The sequence below is a fragment of the Mytilus galloprovincialis genome, chromosome 12 (genome assembly GCF_965363235.1).
Source record: "Mytilus galloprovincialis chromosome 12, xbMytGall1.hap1.1, whole genome shotgun sequence".
Classification (NCBI taxonomy): domain Eukaryota; kingdom Metazoa; phylum Mollusca; class Bivalvia; order Mytilida; family Mytilidae; genus Mytilus; species Mytilus galloprovincialis.
The window spans coordinates 17,756,403-17,779,398 of record NC_134849.1 but is presented as its reverse complement, the minus strand read 5'-3'; the positions used below and the strand labels follow the sequence as shown (position 1 = coordinate 17,779,398).

Genomic DNA, 22,996 nt, shown 5'->3' with positions numbered 1-22,996 from the left:
ACAAATGAAGATCTCGATCATTGATTATACTGTTCTGTTGATTTCTGTGTAATTTTGTCTCTTGTGGAGAGTTGTCTCATCGGTAATCGTACCACATCTTCGTTTTACAAGTACAGAAAATTTTGGAAAGCTCATTTTTAATTATTTTATTTTTTTTTAATCGAATATTCCAATCGTTACACCATTTTCCAAGGTCATGAATGCTTGGCGCCTTTAACATGATTTAACCCTGTCACATTATGTATATATATATAAATATATATGCCTGTTCCTACTTAGGAGCCTGTAAACCAGAGGTTGTCATTTGTTGCTGTATATCATATTTGTTTTCCGTTCATTGTTTTAGTACATATTTCATTTTTTTCATTTGTCATTTTGAAGCCTTTAATAGTTGACTATACGGTATGGGTTTTACTCATTCTTGAAGCCCGTGCGCACGTGGCGACCTAATGTATATCTGTAAATTTCTGTGTCATTTGGTCTCTTGTAGAGAGTTGTCTCATTGGCAATCATACCATGTATTAATTTTTATATTGATACCAGTTTATAGGTATTCAATTGCACCAGAAAAAACTTAATATGGGGAACCTTTAACCTATTTTCAATACAATTCAGAAAGGGAGCTTCCCGTTTTGATAAGATCTGTATTAGATATTTTTTTAATTATTTGTTATTGACTTTGAACTAACTGTTAGTAACTGCGAGTAACGTTATGTGTCTGTTGTTGTTGTGGGGTTGAATAAATCCCTGGCACGTCCAGGATGTGTTCTGTTAGTTGTTTTGTGCTTTCGATCAATCTGATGAGTTAAGCCCTTTTCAATGATTTTTTTTATAGTTTGTTCTTATGTTCTATGTACTAGTTCACCATGCACTGTCCCAGGTTATCAGGGAGTTCTTGAGGCAGCAAACTAGTTTAAATCCGCGTCATTCTAAATGTGCATGTAGCAAGTTAGTAGCCTGTATAAATATGTATGCTTGCATTTATTGCTATATATCATAATATTTTTCCGCTGTTGTTGTACATAAGTCAGGCCGTTAGTTGTTTTATATTTGTCATTTGAGGCCTTTCATAGCTTGCTATATGTGGTTTGGGTTTTGCTCATTTTTGAAGACCGTACGTTAACTAATAGTTGTATAATTCTTGTGCATTTGTTCTCTGACCATGTGGAGATTTGTCTCATTGGCAATCATACCAAATCTTCCTATATTTATATATATAAATATACTAGTTAAGCATTTTTTGTAAGGGAAACCCCGAAAGATTACACGATTAAATAACTGGTGAAAAACTTCATTGATTGTAGAGTAAAATTATCTCAGTGAATTGAGATATGTCGATGTTAATTCAATTGCGTACTATATATCATTAATATAAGGGACCTATAATCATGATAATCATAAATTAAATCGTGCCAGTACCATAGAAGAAAAGTTCCAGTCGGTGAACAGTCCATTATGCGGACTGTGGCGACTGGGCAGGCGCGGATCCAGAGGGGGGTTCCGGGGGTTGGAACCCCCCCTTTTTTTTTGGACGATCAATGCATTTGAATGGGGACATGTAATTGAACCCCCCCCCCTTTGTCCTGGGTTAGGATCCCCCCCTTTGTCCTGGGTTAGGAACCCCCCCCCCCTTTTTAAAATGGTTGGATCCGCCCCTGCTGGGCCATGTACTCTGCGGCAAAGAAATGAGATGTTCTAATATTATTACACCTGCATACCAAATATTAAGACTGAGCAGCTTTATATGGGTCCATCTTTGATTGACAGACATTCCATCACAAACTTCAACATAGAAAGTATATATAATATATAAGCAAAAGTTTCAAAGTCGACCATGCATTCATATAATATTCATAATATAGCTCATGCCAGTGGAGTGCATGCATATAGTGTTTATGCCTGTTTTATTTTGCTTTTATTTTTTGTGTGACTATATGATTTGTGCAATCTTATTATTAACTTGTGCTATGTTTTAAGTGTACTATATGCTTTTAACTTATATATGTCATTTATGGTATCTTACTATGCATTATATGTTTAAAGTTGTGTTGTTTTTCATGACTTTTGTATGTGTGTATTGTATTGTGTATGTGTGTATTGTATTTTGTTATTAAGTCGATTTGAAAAGCTCACTAGAGCTTGTGTTATGTAGTTTATTGAATATCGACTCTAAATAAAACTTTGAATCTTGAATCTTGAATCACGGATATGAGTTTTGCTAATGCTAATACAACTGAGTGTTTTTGTTAATTAGTATCGTCCTGAATATCATGAAATATTGTCCATTGGACGTGAAGCAAACAACTTATATCCATATATTGTTTTTGATGTTTGGTCTATTATATCATAACGCAGGAAAACGAAACCATCCAAATTCATGTTTTCGGTATAAATCTTAACGTCATTCTTGTGTTGGTTACAGTTTGACATTATTACATTGAAAAAAACAAAACAACAAAAATTAATTAAGTTAATTAATTAATTAAGTCTCATTATAGGTTATTAGAAAAAAATGAGTATGGTTAGATTATTAAATGCATGTAAACCTAATATTATATGTAAAACTGAAGTTTCTTTTCAATTTCCTTCATTCTTTTTAATGCATTAAATGTATGTGTATAGATAATCTGTCAAAGTTATCCCATTTCTAGAACATGTACTATATTTTTCTATCTTTGAGTGGTTATTAGAAAATCCCAAAACCTTAGAACTTGTTGTTTTAGCATGTTATTATCTGCATGCCATAACAGATTAATAGCTTTATTTTGCCTTTTTATAACTGAGAAAAAAATCTCCACGGCTAAGATCATGCAGGACTGTATCCTACTGATGTAAAGTTTTAAAAAAATACAAACATAATACTAAATTACATCTTTTCGCACCTTTTGATAAAACTGTTGCATATAAATGTTTCACTCAATTGATGTATTTACTTTGGCGTTGCTAATGATATAAGTGCGAGAACTATTAGACGGTGCATCATTGAACTGAATTGACCTGCGTAGGCGTAGGTGCAATAAAGTTGTCATTTCACTTATCAAGCTTTTAACCACATAACGGTAACCAACTCATCATGCATGCTGATTTTGAGCACGCGTCTAATCGTTTCAGTCCCTTTAACAAATACCGCTGTTATGAAAGACCTTTAATAGATACTTTCAGCTTCCTTTTTTTAATCATTAATTAAAATATTAATTCTTCCGACTTGGGTATCTTGTTATTTAAAAAGATGCCTTTGGTCTTTGTTTTAGATTGCATTTCTGTAATAAATAGGATTTTACCGAAAAGCACTAAACTTAAATATTTTGATATACGTAATTCCAGAAACATCTCTTATTATCATATATATGGGATGTGATACGACTGTTGTTTCTCTACTATCTGATACTATCTAATATTTGAGACCATTCAGGTAAATGGTATTTTTTTCAATCAGATTTTCAATCGGTTTTGTCTAAAACTACTACATATAAATTCAACATATAAAAATACAAATCATAATACTAAATTACATCTTTTCGCACCTTTTGATAAAACTGTTGCATATAAATGTTTCACTCAATTGATGTATTTACTTTGGCGTTGCTAATGATATAAGTGCGAGAACTATTAGACGGTGCATCATTGAACTGAATTGACCTGCGTAGGCGTAGGTGCAATAAAGTTGTCATTTCAGCTTTTAGATCCTTAGTCTATATTGTGAAAAGCGAACTATTTTTAGATTTAAATGCTGCAAGCTTGTTATTCTTTTTACCAGTGTGAATGTGAGTGAAGTAATTTATTTTACAACATTTATCTTTTACTATTTTACTACGTAAACATATATAACCCATAGGCGGATCCAGGGGGGCCTGGGGGCTCGCCCGCCTTTTGTGTGGGAAAAATTGGTTGCTTATATAAGGAATCACTGACGCATGACTGGAGCCCCCCTTAGGTCAGTCAACGGGCCCCCTTATGAAAAGTTCTGGATCCGCCACTGTAATCCCCCCTGTATATATGTCCGGTAACTAGCCTAACAATTTTTAACGCAACTAAGAATGCATACTACAAGCTATGTGACCTACCGAATTAGACTATTTACTGGATTTGTTATCTCATACGCAACACGACGGGTGCCAAATGTGGAGCAGGATCTGCTTACCCTTCCGTAGCACCTGAGATCACCCCTAGTTTTTGGTGGGGTTCGTGTTGTTTTTTCTTTAGTTTTCTATGTTGTGTCATGTATACTTTTGTTTGTCTGTTAGTATTTTTCATTTTTAGCCATGGCGTTGTCAGTTTGTTTTAGATTTATGAGTTTGACTGTCCCTTTGGTATCTTTCGTCCCTCTTCTATACGTCCTCAATCCTCAATCTTATGGCCTGTTGGCACGAATTGTCCCAATGTGCAGTTTTCCTCTCTGGTGCGTTTTCCTCGACGTATTTTCTCAAGTTCTCTGTGCTTTAAATTTGGTATGCGCTGGTTAAGATTGGGATTGAGGAACAGCAGTATTAAATCTGCCCGTTCTGTGCAACTAGAAAGTGATCCTGTATATATTAGTGGAGGATATCATTATTCAATATATAGTGTACATATTATATTCCTACATTCATGGTGGTGGGTTTTGTTCTACACGCCGTAACGGTGTGGTTGTCCTACAAAGGATGTGAAAATTTGGAAGAAGAAGAAGAAGTTTACCTTATCTCCCTTTAGAACTATTTATAGATGGCGCTGTATACAACATGGTTGCTGTAACATTATCAATTTATGTTTTATGTTTACATCTTCATGGCACACATTTAGCAAAGTTGTTTGATTGCCAGGGGGATGTTACATCACATTTCAAAAGGTTAGGACTGAAATGTGGACAGAGACGAGATTTTACAGCCGAAATTCTGTCGGAAGGCAATTTATAATGGGTACAACTTCAAGTCAAATCGGCACCTGGTCAAATGGTTAAAATGAGGTTAAGTTGTCTAAGATCATTTGATTTAAAAAAAATCACTTTCCGTACCTACAAATCGGCACCTTGTTAAATCGGAACTAGTCAAATCAGCACCTATTTAAAGTCAATTCGGCATCCTATAATATTTGATAAAATAAATATAAATAATTCTAAAAATGTATAAATTCATGATCTATTATGGGGGTTGGATTTTAGCTAGTCCAAATAATTATGACGTCTGGCAAGGCTATTTTAATTTTTTTCTGGGACGCCTTCCTACGACCTCATAACGCTGAAGCCATTTTTTACATCTGGAGTTTGAGAGCAAATTTTGGGGGGAACTTTGACACCTAATTTTAGAAAGTCGTCCCAGAAAAAAAATAAAATAGCCTTGCCAGACGTCATAATTATTTGGACTAGATTTTAGCATGCATTAAAATGCATCAAGCAGCTAGAATGCAAAAGTTTATTATCTAAAGTTTTCCCAACATTCTATGACTGACGTTTTGATAATTTTTCTTTTCAGGTAATTAATAACATAGTTACTTCAAAAACTTCATAAGAAACAACGAAGCCCTGCAATAATTAATGAAAAAATATTAACTACTTCCTGTAGGTCGTGACGTTTTCGCCTGGTTTTTGCATACTGGGATTTAAAATACAATCATTAAAAGTCTTGGCTTTTAATCATATTTTAACGTAATTGTAAGCTCACCAATGACTTATGCTTTATCTAATAACCATCTGATAATAAGAAGATAAAACACACAGACGTGCAATTGTACACATTCATGAGATAAATTTTCTGTGTAAAACGTATATATTTGAATTATTTTTGTAGACAACACAAAAAGTTATAAATTTATTTTTAATTAATGCATTTTCGGACTAATTAAGTGAATAAATTAACGTACAATAATCTGTTAAGACAATATGTTGGTGTACTCTTATTGATTGACCTTTTACTACCTCTGCTATGACTGTGTGTGTATTCACGGTTCTGTGGCAATACTCGTAGTTGGCTTGTTGAAAGGTAAGTTGTTATTTGCACTTCAGTATTTAACCACGCCTCTAGGGCACACCTTGCCAGGTGTGACTGTCTATTCGGATCAGTGGATTATAAAACAAGGGAGCATTTAATACACACATTTAAAGTACATACTCAAGTTGGTGACGAATAAAAATAGATCGCCGTGGAATTATTTAATTATATTTGGTGCTATTATCATGATTATTTATTTGAATTCAAATAAGTTAGTTTACTAAGAAATAAACAATTTTCGTTAAAGACGGGAAACCTAATTCATGTGTCAGAATGAAATGATATACACCGCTTGTCCTTGATTTATGTCTCATAAAAAAGGGGAACTTAGAAATTAGAAATAGCTTAACCAAAGCATTTTGATTGTCTTAATTAGGCAAAAAAATGTACGAGTTAGACTTTTGAAAGCCATGTATTAATTAATATCTGAAACTATCTGAAGATAACTCTACCGAAGCGGAATATAATATCTACGAATACTTTTGTTTTCACATCTTTGCACATTTATGATTAATTATTGTTATCTATTGTTCATTTAATTACTTAATTAGTACCTATATGTCTACTGCTTGGCATTAAATCTCTGTGTGGAAGGAAGGGATTATTACATATAGATTATATTATTTGGATGAGGATTTGAGCTAGCCTATAAAAACACATTAATTAGTTAACATACATTCGAGACCAAAGGATATTAACTTTGATGATTCAATTAACTTTTACTTAAAAACAACAGACAACGAATTTAATGTCATCTTTCCCTATTTTTGAATGTAATTATAAGTCTGTTCAACTGGCAAGAATACCCCTAAAGCGGACAAGCAGTTTATTCTTTAAGTTGCTGTCATTGAATATCAAGAAAGAAAATAAATTCCGAAATTGATTTGAAACTGTACGTAATACTTAATAGTTTTCCTAGAAAATATTCACATCCCTTGGGGATTATCAGTGTACCTCCAGTTGCATATATATATTACATGAATGTCGGAACAATTGTGATGATGACGAATTTCTTCCTTTATTCGAGAACAATCTATTTGATATATAAATCTGTGATTTTACTATGTTCATAACTTTGATGAACCAAAGCAAGTTATATATCGACCTGTATTTAAATCAAATTGGTTCTCTTCTTCCAGTCAGAGATATAACTCTATAGGGTTATTACAGAAAATAACTTGTGTGTGTTATTACAGATACTTTTCCTTAAATTTTCTAAATCTGTTATAACATATGTTTGTTATTTGTAAAATTAGTTAATCTATAGTGGACTCTAGGGAACAATTGAGACTTTGCGCAGAAACTAAATGCATAGCCTTGATAATTTATTTTTAAATTGAATTAATACATTTTTGATTATCCATGGTTAATCAATGAGACAAGGCTATTAAGGAATTAACTTAGCTGTGATAACAAGGCTTAGTTATTAAAGGAATGTAACTTATTATATAAGACACTTGGGAATTACTGAGAAACTTGCGCAGAACCTCATTACATGCTCTGGTCATTATTTCTTACAATAAATCTAAATACATTGTAATTAAGCATGATTTATGTCTGAGCAAATGTTTTGAAGTGATATAGAGAAGCTGTGATAACACCCTTTAGTTATTACAGGCATATTTTTTCTGTAATAACATATAGGTGTACTATTGAAAATTGGAATACTATGAACTGCTACATCTTTCAATAGTTAAGTATACATAAAGACAATAGTAATATTAATAGAACTTGTATACATTTTAACTAAACTTATGATGTATATTGTCCCTTTCAAACATGTAACATACATATGTTATCACAGTTCTTTGATTTTTTAGTCCACAATAACAAATGTATGTTATTTTCCTGTAATAACCTTATAGAGTTATATCCCTGACTGTCTTCTTCTTCTTCTTTTGGTATACAAAAGTCTATCGAATTCGTTGATTACATACCGTTGGCATACGTTGACTAGTCTATTTACAAAACTTTTACCCAAATTTACACAAAATGTATGTTCCTTTCTTATGTTCAATGTATACATGTATATATTTTAAATTACGCTATAGTTCAGTAACTTTCTATCCAGGCGTATAAACGAATCGACAACAAGTGCGTACATTTTTTAAATCGATATCTGGTATGTTCCAATCTGTCCTTTACTATTGACAACGAGTATATATTACATTTTTCCAAATAAACCCTTGGAAAAAATATGTAAATAGATTTCTACTTTCTTCAAATCTTTGTGGTTTATAGACATATCATGATTTTTTTATCGGAGAAGATGACAAAATAGCGGAATGCAGACAATTGATACTCAAAATTTAAAATCGATGGTGATCTCTTATCTAGAAGAATAAAACTTTAATATCTATAAATTTGAGCATTTTTATACAGAATGGACATAATATCAATTTTTGATTTTTTTGCGAAGTTTCCCTTTAAACCAACAATCCTGCAAAATGTTCAACTGGTTAAAAAATGTATAAAAAATATCCATTACCTCTTATACATAATTAAAAATACACATTTAGTTTATATGAGAGAAAAAAATATTTACATCAACCCCCAAAAAATGTGAATAAAATTAAGTGAATATCTCTAGACAACCTCTTCCTTAATTAACTCTTCTTGCGTAAATACTGAAAAATTTCTGGACAACCCATTCCTTATTATACCCCCGCTTTAAAAAAGGGGGGGGGTATACTGTTTTACCTCTGTCTGTCCTTCCGTCAGTCCGTCAGTCCCATGAATATTTTCGTCGCATTTATTGAAATCTACGTTTTGTATTACGAAAATCTTAGATTGAAACCATTTTTCTCTTAAAAAAGGTTTGTTGGTTTATTTTTACAACTTTCCAAAATATACTTTCTGTCTCTTCCGGTACTACTTTTCTATTGAGAGCGAACAGTTTGATTTTGAGCTTAATACATTTTATGCTTCTTCATAAAGTGATCATAATTGGCTTTAGTTTATGTTTAATCCATTTAATCCATTAAAAGCGTCATTCATTCCCAATCTCTTGTCAAACATTGTTTATTGTTGGACTCATTTTTGTTAAAAAAAATTTTGGCTGCCATTGCACACTACGGTTCGGAACCGGACCAGATATGACAAAAATCCGCATTTTCACGATAGAGAACTACGCATAAAAAGACTATTTTTCTGAAAACTTTGTCAAAAATATATATATCATTTTGATGTAAAGATTAGAAACAACTGGAACTAAATCATTGGCCCAAAACAATGAATTTCATAGACATGATGAAGAAAAAAGTTTTTAAATTGAGATTTTTTTGCTATTTATAACACTTTCTTTACTCTTTTGATATAAAAAAAAAAGGTTCCTTTTTTGTACTAGATATTTATATGTTTATCATTGTATATATATACAAGTTGCACTATGATAAATCATTCATTCATTTTACTTTCATCATGTTCATGACTTATAGTAACTGAAACCACATATATATATTTTTATTTGGCACAAGAGGCAAAAAATAATTCTGTAACTATAAATGAATAAATAAAACAAACTGAAACAACTGTATTCATGGTATTAGTGATTAGTCTAATTGTATTCTCAGTAATGAATTGAACAGTATAAACATAAACATGTATAACATAAAGGAAATCAATGGAAATAGAGCATCGCTGAGACGCGACAAATGACACATTTAATTTTTTTTTTACGCCAAATGGGATGCTATCTTCTGGGGATAACACTGCACTTGTAAGAAAGGGACTTCAGGATCAGCCTTTCTGAGATCCATAAATAATTGTACTACAAATGTAGCTATTTCTTCATAATATAATAGTGAAAAAAAAACTATTGTTAATGTTGTTTTAATCATAAATATGAATCCAGCTGTTCACAATCTTTTTACCGATTTACTCCTATCACAATTTTATAGTATTGAACACAATCATGACAATATACATGTATACACATATACATACATGTTCATGTATGTAGTATATATGCACATGGGTAAAACATTTTTTGATGAACTGAACATGATAGATATATTTTTTTTTAATTTCTACTTCAGGTGGAAAATATTAGCTGCAGTTTATCATTGTTTATTATGATTTTCAAATGTTTGCATAACATGGACAGCTTATGACATATGATTTTTTTCTTCAATTTGCACAGGATTATGTATAGTCTGCTACAACATATATACAAGAGATGCAGTCAAAAGAATGCTACATGTATGACTGAGGAAGAAAATTTACCAGCTCAGCTACAAGTACCACCGGAGCCATTAATAGATGTATGTACATGTACAAACAAAACTTTTAAAAAAAATGTTCTTAGTTCATGTAGCTATAAACATGTACATGTAATGTATACTTTATACATGTACATGTAGTTCATTATGATTGTCTAGTCCAGTACATGTAAGTCATGAAAAAAATCTAATATATCAAAAATGTAAAGTTCTTACATTTTTATGGTCTACTACCTACGATAGTAGAGGGGAATAATGTTTTCTGGTCTGTGCGTCTGTCCGTCCTTCCGACCGTCCGTCCTTCCGTCTGTCTGTCTGTTCGTTCAGGTTAAAGTTTTTGGTCAAGGTAGTTTTTGATGAAGTTGAAGTCCAATCAACTTCAAACTTAGTACACATGTTCCCTATGATATGATCTTTCTAATTTAATTGCCAAATTAGAGTTTTGACTCCAATTTCATGGTCTACTGAACATAGAAAATGATAATGCGAGTGGGGCATCCGTGTACTATGGACACATTCTTGTTAATACTTTGCATGCTTTGATTAAATATTCATGTTTTAATTTGTTAATGATCTGGAAATGATCAAAAATTAAAAAAAAAAAAGTAACCTTGATTGGCATAAATGAAAACTTGGCCGAAAAGGACTTAAAATGAAATTGAAAAAAAAAAAATATGTAATGATCTGCCCGAAAAGCATGAAAAGGACTTCAAATGATTTTTAAATTTTTTTTTATGTAATGATCTGTAAATAGAACTGTGTTAACTCTAAAAGTAGGAGCTATATTGTGTCACTCCATTTGTCCTTGGCCAGTTGGTCCTAAAAAATTCAGTGACTCAATTTCAGTCACATGTTTCTCTGAAACTACTTCTTATACTGACTATTTTATGTATGAGCTTCACAGTGATAACTTGTAATATTTGAGCACTTTTCAGATCTATCAAACACCTACACAATGTACATGTACTGCCTGTAAGCAGAAAATTGGAACTACAAGGGGGATAATTGGTATTTGTAATATGACATTGCATGCCTTCTTGTTAAAATTTCATAATTTTTGCAGGAAAATCAATTTGATCCAGAGAGTCATTACAATACTAGGAAAAAAAAATATGTTTATGCATCTCAAACCAGTGATAAGGTAATTATGGACAATGATGGATAATAACTTCAACTGCTTTGTGAGCTCTTGTTGGATGAGTGGCAGCTGGCATTTTTACATCTGCTGTTCTTCAAATTACATCTTTCAATCTTCTCCTCTCAAACTGAATAGCCAATAAGAAGTACATATATAAAGGGTCCAAAATTAAACTTTGTTTGATTTTAATAAGAAGAAAAAATGAAATTTGTATCCATATTTTAGTGTTTGTGTCCAGTTTTCAAATTTTCTTAAATTTCAGAGACCAATTAAATTTCGTTCGATTTCAATAAAAATTAATCATATTGGCTATATTTAGATTTTGATTTTGAGCCTTTGTATCAAATTGGTCCAAATTTATGTTCAAATTAAGCTTTGTTTGATTTTATCAAAAATTTAATTCTTGGGGTTTCTGATATGCTGAATCTAACCATGTGTATTTAGATTTAGAATATTGAGTAATACAGAAGGTAATGTAATGTCATACATGTCATATATTAGTTCTTTGATCAAATTCTTTAAGTCAGGAACTTTTGATGTGTCAAATATTTAATCACAATCCAATTTTAATATAATTTTATATAATTTAAATTTTTATAAAATTATTATTGATTAGAAATTTAGGATAGATACAGTAAGTCTCACAGCCATCCAATATCATGAATATGATGACAATTAGCATGTTCATGTAGCCTAAGATTATACCTTAATATTGGTTTATTTGAGAAATTTAAAACATAGAGTTTTATATACCTTCAATACTTGCAAACATCATGAACATTATAGGATTAAACACATTTTTTCTAGAGGTTATTGCTGTAATGGCTGTGTAAACCGGGGCGATTAACTCACAAACTAAATATTCAGATTTGTATATATATGTCAAGTTTGTGAGCAGGGTTTCCCCTGGGTCAATTATTAATTTTGCCACCTCTTTCGCCAGAACAATATATTTTTCGCCACTTTATTATTTTATTCGCCAAGTATCATAAATATACTGTTTGTTTGAAATTTCCCTTCTTTCTATCTTCCCCCCCCTCCCCCAACCAAAATGAGTTTGCCCTATTGTTGTCTATGATTATTCTCAAACTCATCTTTTAGTTTACATTGTAAATTGTAATGAAGAAACACTAAACACTACTTTTTATACGATGGCAAAAATTGAAAATTTTTTGGTCGTTTATTGGTATCACGTTGGGGTCAGCGTCGTTGTCGTCGTCCGAATACTTTTGGTTTTCGCACTAAAACTTTAGTTTAAGTAAATAGAAATCTTTGAAATTCAAACACAAGGTTTATGACCATAAAAGGAAGTTGGGATTGATTTTGAAAGTTTTGGTCCCATCAGTTTAGGAATTAGGGGCCAAAAAGGGCCCAAATAAGCATTTTCTAGGTTTTCGCACTATAACTTTAGTTTAAGTGAATAGAAATCAATGATATTTTGACACAAAGTTTATGACCACAAAAGGAAGGTTGGGATTGATTTTGGGTGTTTTGGTTCCAACTGTTTAGGAATTAGGGTAAAAAAAGGGGCCCAAATAAGCATTTTTCTTGGTTTTCGTACCATAACTTTAGTATAAGTTAATAGAAATTTATGAAATTTAAACACAAGGTTTATGACCATGAAAGGAAGGTTGGGATTGAGTTTTGGTCCCAACAGTTCAGGAATAAGGGGTCCAAAGGGTCCAAAATTAAACTTTGTTTGATTTCATCAAAAATTGAATAATTGGGGTTCTTTGATATGCCGAATCTACAAAAAATGTTACTGTGTATGTAGATTCTTAATTTTTGGTCCCGTGTTCAAATTGGTCTACATTAAGGTCCAAAGGGTCCAAAATTAAACTTAGTTTGATTTTAACAAAAATTGAATCCTTGGGGTTCTAGGTGTAATACCACCAAAAATGTACGTCACATCCGGTTGTATATGAAAGTAGGTCTAAAAAAATATTCCCTTGAATTTGACAGTTGTAGGTAATTAATCCTACATTTTATTGCAGTAAAAACATTTCTGTGTCATAAACATATGTCTTGGGTATTTCAAAACACCATTATTTTTTATTTTGGATTTCTATAGAAAATTTTGTAATCTTGAGGTTACATGGTGACTAAACCTTGTACACAGATAAAATAAGGGGAGACATTTGATTGATTAACTTCCAATGATGGTTATTTTCTTATATGTAATTAAATGTTATGTGAATTTTTTTCTATAGTACTGGACAGGATAAAACTTTACTCATGCCAAGTATTTCTTTATTTGAAACAAAGATAAATTCTGCACATTTTTTTGAAAAGTGCAAATTTAACAAAGACTAATAGGGGAAAATCAATGGTGGTATTACACCTTGATATGCTGAATCTAAAAATGTACTTAGATTTTTGATTATTGGCCAACATAAGCGACATATTGCGAAACAAAAATTTTAGAATGTGGCGGAAAAAAAAAAAATAATAATAATCAGAACAAATACAATTAAAAACCAATTGTTCAGAGAACAATTGAAAGTCTTTCCACATCAAAGAAATTTTGATAAGAAGATAGTTTCTTCATACTGATGAGATAAATAATGGTTTAATTATGTTTTTGAGTGATAAAAGGGAGATAATATGCTACTTCCGGTGAAATAAATGTCACTTCCGGTCTCATATGATAGCTTATTTCACACTGATTCCAAAAATATATAGTTTCCATATACTATTGTATGTAGAAGGGGAAATAATTGGCCACTTCCGGTTTGTTGGAAGTCATGTTTCGTCTCCAGTAATCAGTTTATGTATCTATATGACAAAATATATTGATTCTGGGTACTTTGAGATGAAAAAATTGCAAAAAAGGCTACTTCCGGTTTTCTCAAGGTCACTTCCGGTAGTCATTTTTCAAGGTCATTTGTCACCTAATCTTTTGTACAAGGTCAAATGCCTTTATAATGAACTTAGTTGAAGTCATAATCAAATAACCTCATATCAAGACATTTGAGGGGCAACAACTCCTATAAGATGCCATTAAATTGTATAAGACTAAATGTAGCATATCTTCATTACAATAAAGCAGACATTTTGCACTTGTTCTTTAGTATGTATCTTTCAAAGTGTCGGAGAAAATGCAAAAACAAGCAAAAGTCACAATTGAGAACTTGACCTTGACCTTTGACCTTGACCTCATTTTCTAAGTTAGGACCTAGGGGACTCAAATAAAAACATTCCAGGGTTATACGGTTAACTGTTTATGAGTTAAATGAACATAAATGATCGCTTCGATCCAAATAAGCCAAAAATTACTGAGGATGTAACGAACAATTTGTAAAAAGAATTTTGTCGATATCTTTTTTTGTTACGAAGGAGATGCACACAGATGAAAAACAGTGAATAGGGAGATAACTTTTACAAAGAAAATGGTTCGGCTTAGCAGGGTGAAATTTAAAAGCGCATAAACTATACGATACATTATGAGAAATATTTAAGCGACATATTGCGAAACAAACATTTATCGCAAGAACAAAATTTGGCGGAAAAAAAAATATAATAATAATAATAATAATCAGAACAAATACAATATAGTTCTTTCCACAGAAAAGTGGAAAGACCTAATAATAATACTAATCAGAACAAAAACAATAAGTCTTTCCACAGAAAAGTGGAAAGACTTAAGGTTAAAGTTTTTGGTTGAGGTAGTTTTTGATGAAGTTGAAGTCCAATCAATTTGTAACTTAGTACACATGTTCCCTATGATATGATCTTTCTAATTTTAATGTCAAATTAAAGTATTGACCCCAATTTCATGGTCCACTGAACAAAGAAGAAGATAGTGTGAAGCTCAGGTTAAAGTTTTTGGTCAAGGTAGTTTTTGATGAAGTTGAAGTCCAATCAACTTGAAACTTAGTACACATATTAACTATGATATGATCTTTCCAATTTTAATGCCAAATTAAAGTATTGACCCCAATTTCACGGTCCAGTGAACATGTAAAATGATAGTGCGAGTGGGGCATCCGTGTACGATATATGGACACATTCTTGTTTTTTTCTGTTATATGTGCATTAAATAGAAAAAAGTCTACTGTTATGTTTATTTGTTTTTCAATCTCAATTTGATGAAAATCCTGGGATCCTTTTATGCATGTGTATTGCGCATGAATAGATCACTGAAGTTTATGAAAGTGGTTTCAGAAACATGAAATCAGGAGCCTGTAATTCAGTGGTTTTACGTTTGTTTATGTGTTACATATTTGTTGTTCGTTCATTTTTAACCGGATTTTTGTGACAAAAATGTCGGTTATTGATTTGGGGATGTACAGCGGGCAACCGTTTGGGCGGGCGGCCGGGCAGCAACTAAATATTGTCCATGCATTTACTCATGAACCGTTCAACCAAAGCTTTTCAAATTTTAATATGTTGTTACAGACAACAAAATGAAGGTCAAGTCCAATAATGATGATTTTGACTTTTACCGTTCAGGAGTTATGGTTCTTGAAAGATTGAAAAATGGCTTTTCCAGTCGTGTCCGTGCATTTACCCATGAACTGTTCAACCAAAGCTTTTCAAATTTTAATATGTTGTTACTGATGACAAAATGGAGGTCAAGTTCAATAATGACGATTTTGACTTTTGCCGTTCAGGAGTTATGGTTCTTGAAAGACTGAAAAATGGCATTTCCAGTTGTGTCCGTGCATTTACACATGAACTGTTCAACCAAAGCTTCTCAAATTTTAATATGTTGTTACTGATGACAAAATGGAGGTCAAGTTCAATAATGACGATTTTGAATTTTACCGTTCAGGAGTTATGGTTCTTGAAAGATTGAAAAATGGCTTTTCCAGTTGTGTCCGTGCATTTACTCATGAACCATTCAACCTAAGCTTTTCAAATTTTAAAATGGAGGTCAAATTTGATATTGACGATTTTCATTTTCACCGTGGTTCAGTTATGGTTCTTGTGATATTGGCAGGATACAAATAAATGTTAATAAATAGACCGTTAGTTTTCTCGTTTGAATTGTTTACATTGTCTTATCAGGGCCTATTATAGCTGACTATGGGGTATGGGCTTTGATCATTGTTGAAGGCCGTACAGTGACCTATAGTTGTTAATGTCTGTGTCATTTTGGTCTTTTGTGGATAGTTGTCTCATTGGCAATCATACCACATCTTTTTTATATTTATTGGAGTGTAAACCAAGGGGGAATAATGAAATTGACCAATCCTGTTCAAGTATTTATTGATATATGCAAATCATATTATTATAAGAATTATTAATGTATCATTTTCTCGTTTGAATTGTTTTACATTGTCTTATCGGGGCCTATTATAGCTGACTATGCGGTATGGGCTTTGATCATTGTTGAAGGCCGTACAGTGACCTATAGTTGTTAATGTCTGTATCATTTTGGTCTTTTGTGGATAGTTGTCTCATTGGCAATCATACCACATCTTCTTTTTTATATTTATTGAAGTGTAAACCAAGGGGGAATAATGAAATTGACCAATCCCGTTCAATTATTTATTGATATATGCAAATCATATTATTATAAGAATTATTAATGTATCATGTTCATAGATATCTGTTAATTGTATTCTTTTATTTCAGGGATCTATTACAGATTCACAGATATCAAATTGGAGTCAGACGTCAGAATTTTTGTGGCACAGGGAAGTACATGTACTGATCATCAACTTGGTAATGTTAATAACTGTTTGACACTGATCTCAAATAATACTGTGAGTTCCTTAAAATTGCAACTAAAACAACTTGGAATAGTACATCAGACTGCACCAAAAGATACTATACACGAAAAACTGAGGAAGTAGTATCACACATATTTGAATTGCACCTGGCCAGTCTGATGAATTTAAAAGAAAGCAATACTATCTTCTGGAATTACAACTTCATTACCTGAAGGATTTATATTAACATTATTTAAGATGAACATACAGACTGAAAACAATGTATTAAAGTAGCAACTGCTGGCTGTTCTGTCCAAAAAATACACAAAATCAGATATAAACAGATACATACCTAACATTTCAAGCTACGTGTATTATCAGTCTAAATATTAGATATTGAAACCACAGGATTAGTTGACATGGTCAAAGAAAAATACCCCAGACAAAGGATGAACACTGTCAAATTAAAACATTCTATGGCATTCTTAACTGACTCCTGTTTTGTTCAATCAGTTAGTTAAATGTATGAAACACCAGATATGAAATTGGACTCTGTGGCAAAAGTCTAAGTATTCCAGATGTAGTCAGAACAGTATGTCTTTCACAGATGGTTAATATATATATGATATATATCTTTCTTATTGTGAAAAAACTGACTTTACTCCATTAAGAAAATCATCCTTGTATAGAATCTTACAAACATATGCAGCTTCAAAAAGAACAAGTTTACAAGGTCTAGACAATATTGCAGCAGATGAAAATGACACATTTACACGACTTGAAGAGATGATTGAAGAGCTTCATAATAAGGGATCCACATGTATGTCAAATGAACAGCCCAAGTTTTGTAAGAATAAGCTTTCTGCAGCAAAGCAGTGCCTTAAAATTGATTTTAAACTACGTCATGTACATTGTGCATCTCAGAGTAGACGTGCAGACCATTGCATTACTTGACTTCTCAGTTACCCAAAAAGGCTAGAATTATACTCAGCATGTGATCATGAGCAGTGTCAGCTGATTCTAGATGTTGAAAATGTTACAGTGTGCTCAGTTCTGTGAAGATTCAGGAGAGAAAATTAACTGTATCAAACCATGGATCAGATGCATGTCTGGAAGAGACATATAGTCTGAACAATCAACTAAGACCAATCACAACTGGATATCCTAAAGGACCTCAAGCCTCAGCAGATTTTAATAATCATGGAGTTTGCAATGAAATTCCTGCCATAAAAGGTATATAACTATTCAAATGCATAAAATTTAGATTTTTTTTCTGATGAACACATGAAGAAGGAGCTCACTTCTTTCAATGCATACATACACATTCTCAGTCAAATTCAGTGTTTACAGTCAAATATGCCAGATTACATGTACATGTATATAATTTATTTGTTAAGCATGAAGGATTATGATACAAAATGTGAATTGTATGCAATTATTCATATTTGCTAGACAAATAAATAGCTTATACTGCAAAAGTATCTGTTTTCACCACATAAATGTCATTATGGTGTCATTTGTTTACATCACAACACCATTTGTATTTATATACTATACATGTAGATAGTGTAAAAAAAATAAAACTCTGGAACGATGAACAGAAAATGGAACATTAACAATGATTAAAAAAAAAATGGTATTTTTACCTAATAGTGATATGATAGTGGGATTTTGTATTGACAGTTTTTATGGACATTTACTTTTAGATATACCTTGGAGTATGGAACATATACCTTTGTTATACATGTATCTTTCTTTTTTGTTACAGTATCGAGAAAAACAGAGTGATTGGTTTGGTCAGCATGGTAAGAACTGACATGTGACAGTTTGCATCATGGGGGATCCTAATGGAAAATTGTGTGTAAGTAAAATAAAATCTCTTATGTCTGAGATTTTTATTTCATGTACATTAATTATAACCCATGGATCAAAGTTCTGTAGGGTATAATGTTTTTGACTTTGTCCATCAGTCCTGTTCTAGTCATCCCAACTCCTCTGAAACCACTCAACAGAATTTTATAAAACTCTGTAGATAACAAGAACAAAATATGTAGATGTGTTTATCGACAGAAAATTACGATACACTATTTTTTCTTTCATTATAATACATTGCAATATTAAAAAAAAAAAATGTCAGATTTTTATAAATAAGCAAGTTATAATATAACTTCTGAATGAATTAAAATAAATCTTACACAATCGTCTTTGGATGTGTTATATGTGGGCACACTGTGACCATGTGATTGTTTCAAATCATCAATCATTTGATTCAAATGTCATGAATGTGGGAGATTAATAAATGATGTAAAAAAATCTGTAAACACATAAACATGATAAAGACAAGAAGAAGAATTTAAAATTTGCAAATCCAAAAACAAACAAAATTTGCAGAGTTTTCTCCAGCTGGGATGCGCTGGTTTTTATTGAGTCCTAAGTTAAATTATGACCATATTTGTTGACCATTGTAACAACTAGATATGGCTTTTTATTCCCTCTATGTCATGTGTGCGTTTTTGAAATTTGCATGTGAATATTAACAGAACTTCTCATTATTACCATGTAAATATTTTTTGTAAAAAATGCAAAATAACTTCAAAATGTATGTACACATTATACTTATGATACTTTTTTTTCTTGTAGCACAGAACCTTTACTCATTTGTTTAAATCCGAGAAATAAGATTGGTTTACTGTGGCATCAATTCTAGAAAACACCTTTTCCACTGTTAAGCTACAAGTTCCAAATATAAGAGATACTTTTGTCATCCTACTTACACCTGAAATATACTTTTATTAATTGTTGCAATGCCAATGGCGTCTTTGCAGGGTTACTCACACTAACAAAGAAATTCACTTATGTTAAATCAGGGTACTCACCATTTGACCATGACCTTAGAATGAAAGACAACAGCCAAAGCACCCTTCCTTTGCTTTTATTTTTTTTCCCCAATAATACATGTACATGTATGATTTTGTATACATTATTGTTCTTCTAAAACTTCATGCAATGAAAATAGCATGAAATATATGCTTTCAAAATGTTGCTAAACATTTCTTTGTTCATATCTCGCAAAAGTGTAATTATCTTCTTTTCATACTGGAACCATTCACATGTGCTTTGATACAATGACCATATTTCTGGCGACTACATGATGTTTGGCTAATTAAAATGATTAAAATCTTTTTGTAAGTGCTGTTATACATAACAAAAAAAGTAGAATAACAGAAATACTGAAATCCAAGAAAAATCCTACAACAACCATGACAACTGACAAAATCTAATCACCAAATTCATCAAGCAACATAATCCAACGTTAACAGTTCTGAATATAAGTTACACAATACTTTACAATTGTTAAGCACTGGTTATGTTTCATGCTATTTAAAATCCTAATAATTATAAACAACCTTGCCTTATGTAGTTAGGATTAATTTCTGCAAGCACTTAGTATAATAAACATACTGCCCTCAATTGATGGAATTCTGGGCTGGCAAACAACTGCATTCAGAAATATTAATTCAACACTTGCAACTTCGTCTTAATGTTAGATTTATTTTTCTTTATTGGATATTGTACCTCAACACTTAAGACAGTATATATATTTACTACATATTTATTTTTGTATTTTTTTTCTTTTCTAGATCAGATAACACAGGATGTTACCACTGTGGTATGGCTATCAATTCATGGCATTAGTGAGCCGAAAGGTTTGTAAATATTGTAGCTTTGCCTTTTATTTTTCAACCTTTTATTTTTAATTTTGTGTTAAATGAGGTCTTAATTTCCATTTAAGTTAAATATTTCTTTACAATTATGGAAACAATGCTGAATTTTCTGTTTCCATTCTCTAACTGAAGTTTGCATCAACCAAATAATATAAAAAATGTATACACAATGCTTATTCACACAAATTTTTAATGAAGCATGAATTTGGGTACATTCACTTTTAACATTATGGGTTTATATGTCCGTTTGATACAACCGCAAAAATAATTAAAAAAAATTTAGTTGATATTTGTTATACGTTGTTGTCATCTGCCTTGTTGAGCGTCATCCAAGACCAATGATTTCGGGATAATAACTTTAGTATGTATAAGTAAATAGAAATCTATGACCACAAAAGGAAGATTGGGATTGATTTTTAGAGTTTTGGTTCCAACAGTTTAGGAATGAGGGGCCAAAAGGGTCCAAAATTAAACTTTGTTTGATTTCATCAAAAATTGAACTATTGGGGTTCTTTGATATGCCGATTCTAATCGTTTATTTAGATTTGTGATGTCTGGGCCCCTTTATCAAATTGGTCCACATTGAGTTCTAGAGGTTCCAAAATTGAACTTTCTTTGATTTCATCAAAAATTGAATTGTTGGGGTTCTTTTTAAAATATGCTGAATCAAATCATGTATTTAGATTTTGTATATTGGACCATAGCAGGTAAATGTCCAATTTAATTTTTTTAAGTTCTAACACAACATTCATTGTGTGTCAACTAGCTATGTAGCCCAAAAATTAATTATTGTTTGTTTCCCTTTCCACGACTAACCCTGTAAAATCACTGCAACACGAAAATTTTTATCGGCAATTCTTGTCCAAATTTTTTTTTTTCTATGATGGTTTTTAGTGATATCTTTCCGATGCGTTGGTTTTTTTTTTATACCTTTCTGATGCTGCAGTCATCCAACGTTTTAAATCAAAGCTTTTTTGCTTTGAAGCTTCTATATGATTTGAAATCAAGGAAAACAAACATAATGCCTTGCCACATGATTTGTGTTGTGTGCAAGGGGGATCTTAAATCTGAAGCATCTTTTAACCCACTGAGTGCACCTTGATTGGATTTGTCTTTAACCTCTGTTCCTGTTTAAAGGATAAAATCTTTTGAGTAAAAATAGTCTGAGACGTCTGAACAGGTTGAGCACAAGTCAGGAAATATATTTCCTGCTTTCAGAGAACGTCCCTGATTTCTGGTGTAAAAAAAAAGTTTAAATGTGATTTCATTTTTATGCCCCACCTACGATTGCCCCACCTACGATAGTAGAGAGGCATTATGTTTTCTGGTCTGTGCCTCCGTTCGTTCGTTCGTTAGTTCGTCCATCTGTGTGTCCGTTCGCTTCAGGTTTAAGTTTTTGGTCAAGGTAGTTTTTGAAGAATTTGAAGTCCATTCAGCTTAGTACACATGTTCCCCATGATATGATCTTTCTAATTTTAATGCCAAATTATAGTTTTGACCCAAGTTTCATGGTCCACTGAACATAGAAAATGATAGAGCAAAGTTCAGGTTAAAGTTTTTGATCAAGGTAGTTTTTTAACTTTAACTTTCTTAAACTATCCTGGGTTTGTACCAAACTTGGACAGAAGCTTGTTTATGATCATAAGATAGTATCCAGAACTTAATTTTGTAAAAAATTAAATTCATTTTTTCAGTATTTTTCGGGCGTCAATCAAATGTTGTCCGTGCATTAACTCATGAACCGTTCAACCAAAGCTTTTAAAATTTTAATATGTTGTTACTGACAACTAAATGAAGGTCAAGTTCAATAATGGCGATTTTGACTTTTACCGTTCAGGAGTTATGGTTCTTGAAAGACTGAAAAATGGAGTTTCCAGTCGTGTCCGTGTATTTACACATGAACTGTTCTACCAAAGCTTCCCAAATTTTAATATGTTGTTACTGATGACAAAATGGAGGTCAAGTTCAATAATGACGATTTTGACTTTTACCGTTCAGGAGTTATGGTTCTTGAAAGATTGAAAAATGGTGTTTCCAGTCATGTCCGTGCATTTTCTCATGAACCATTCAACCAAAGCTTTTGAAATTTTTATATGTTGTTACTGATGACAAAATAGAGGTCAAGTTCAACATGTTCAATAATGACGATTTTGACTTTTACCGTTCAGGAGTTATGGTTCTTGAAAGATCGTAAAATGGCGTTTCCATTCACTTTATTGCATTTACTCATGAACCATTCAATCTAAGCTTTTCTAATTTTAATATGTTGATACTGATGACAAAATGGAGGTCA

The 22,996-nt window shown here is 31.9% G+C and overlaps 1 protein-coding gene across 9 annotated transcripts in view; it reads left to right on the top strand.

Annotated features, from left to right (window-relative positions):
• The first annotated feature begins 4,708 nt into the window (after window positions 1–4,708).
• LOC143054852 (fringe glycosyltransferase-like) overlaps window positions 4,709–22,996 on the top strand; it is a 52,134-nt gene continuing 33,846 nt past the window's right edge. For 2 of the 9 annotated variants that reach the window (XM_076227906.1, XM_076227911.1), the window contains exons 1-6: window positions 4,781–4,895; window positions 10,105–10,225; window positions 11,247–11,324; window positions 16,902–18,211; window positions 18,747–18,839; window positions 20,620–20,685. In XM_076227906.1, coding sequence (XP_076084021.1) covers window positions 20,635–20,685 — 51 coding nt within the window. In that variant the 5' untranslated portion in view covers window positions 4,781–4,895; window positions 10,105–10,225; window positions 11,247–11,324; ... (1 more) ...; window positions 18,747–18,839; window positions 20,620–20,634. Of the gene's footprint in view, window positions 4,896–5,805; window positions 5,955–10,104; window positions 10,226–11,246; window positions 11,325–16,901; window positions 18,212–18,746; window positions 18,840–20,619; window positions 20,686–22,996 lie in introns of those variants that run through there. The other 7 variants (XM_076227914.1, XM_076227915.1, XM_076227907.1 and 4 more) reach the window with 6 other exon arrangements.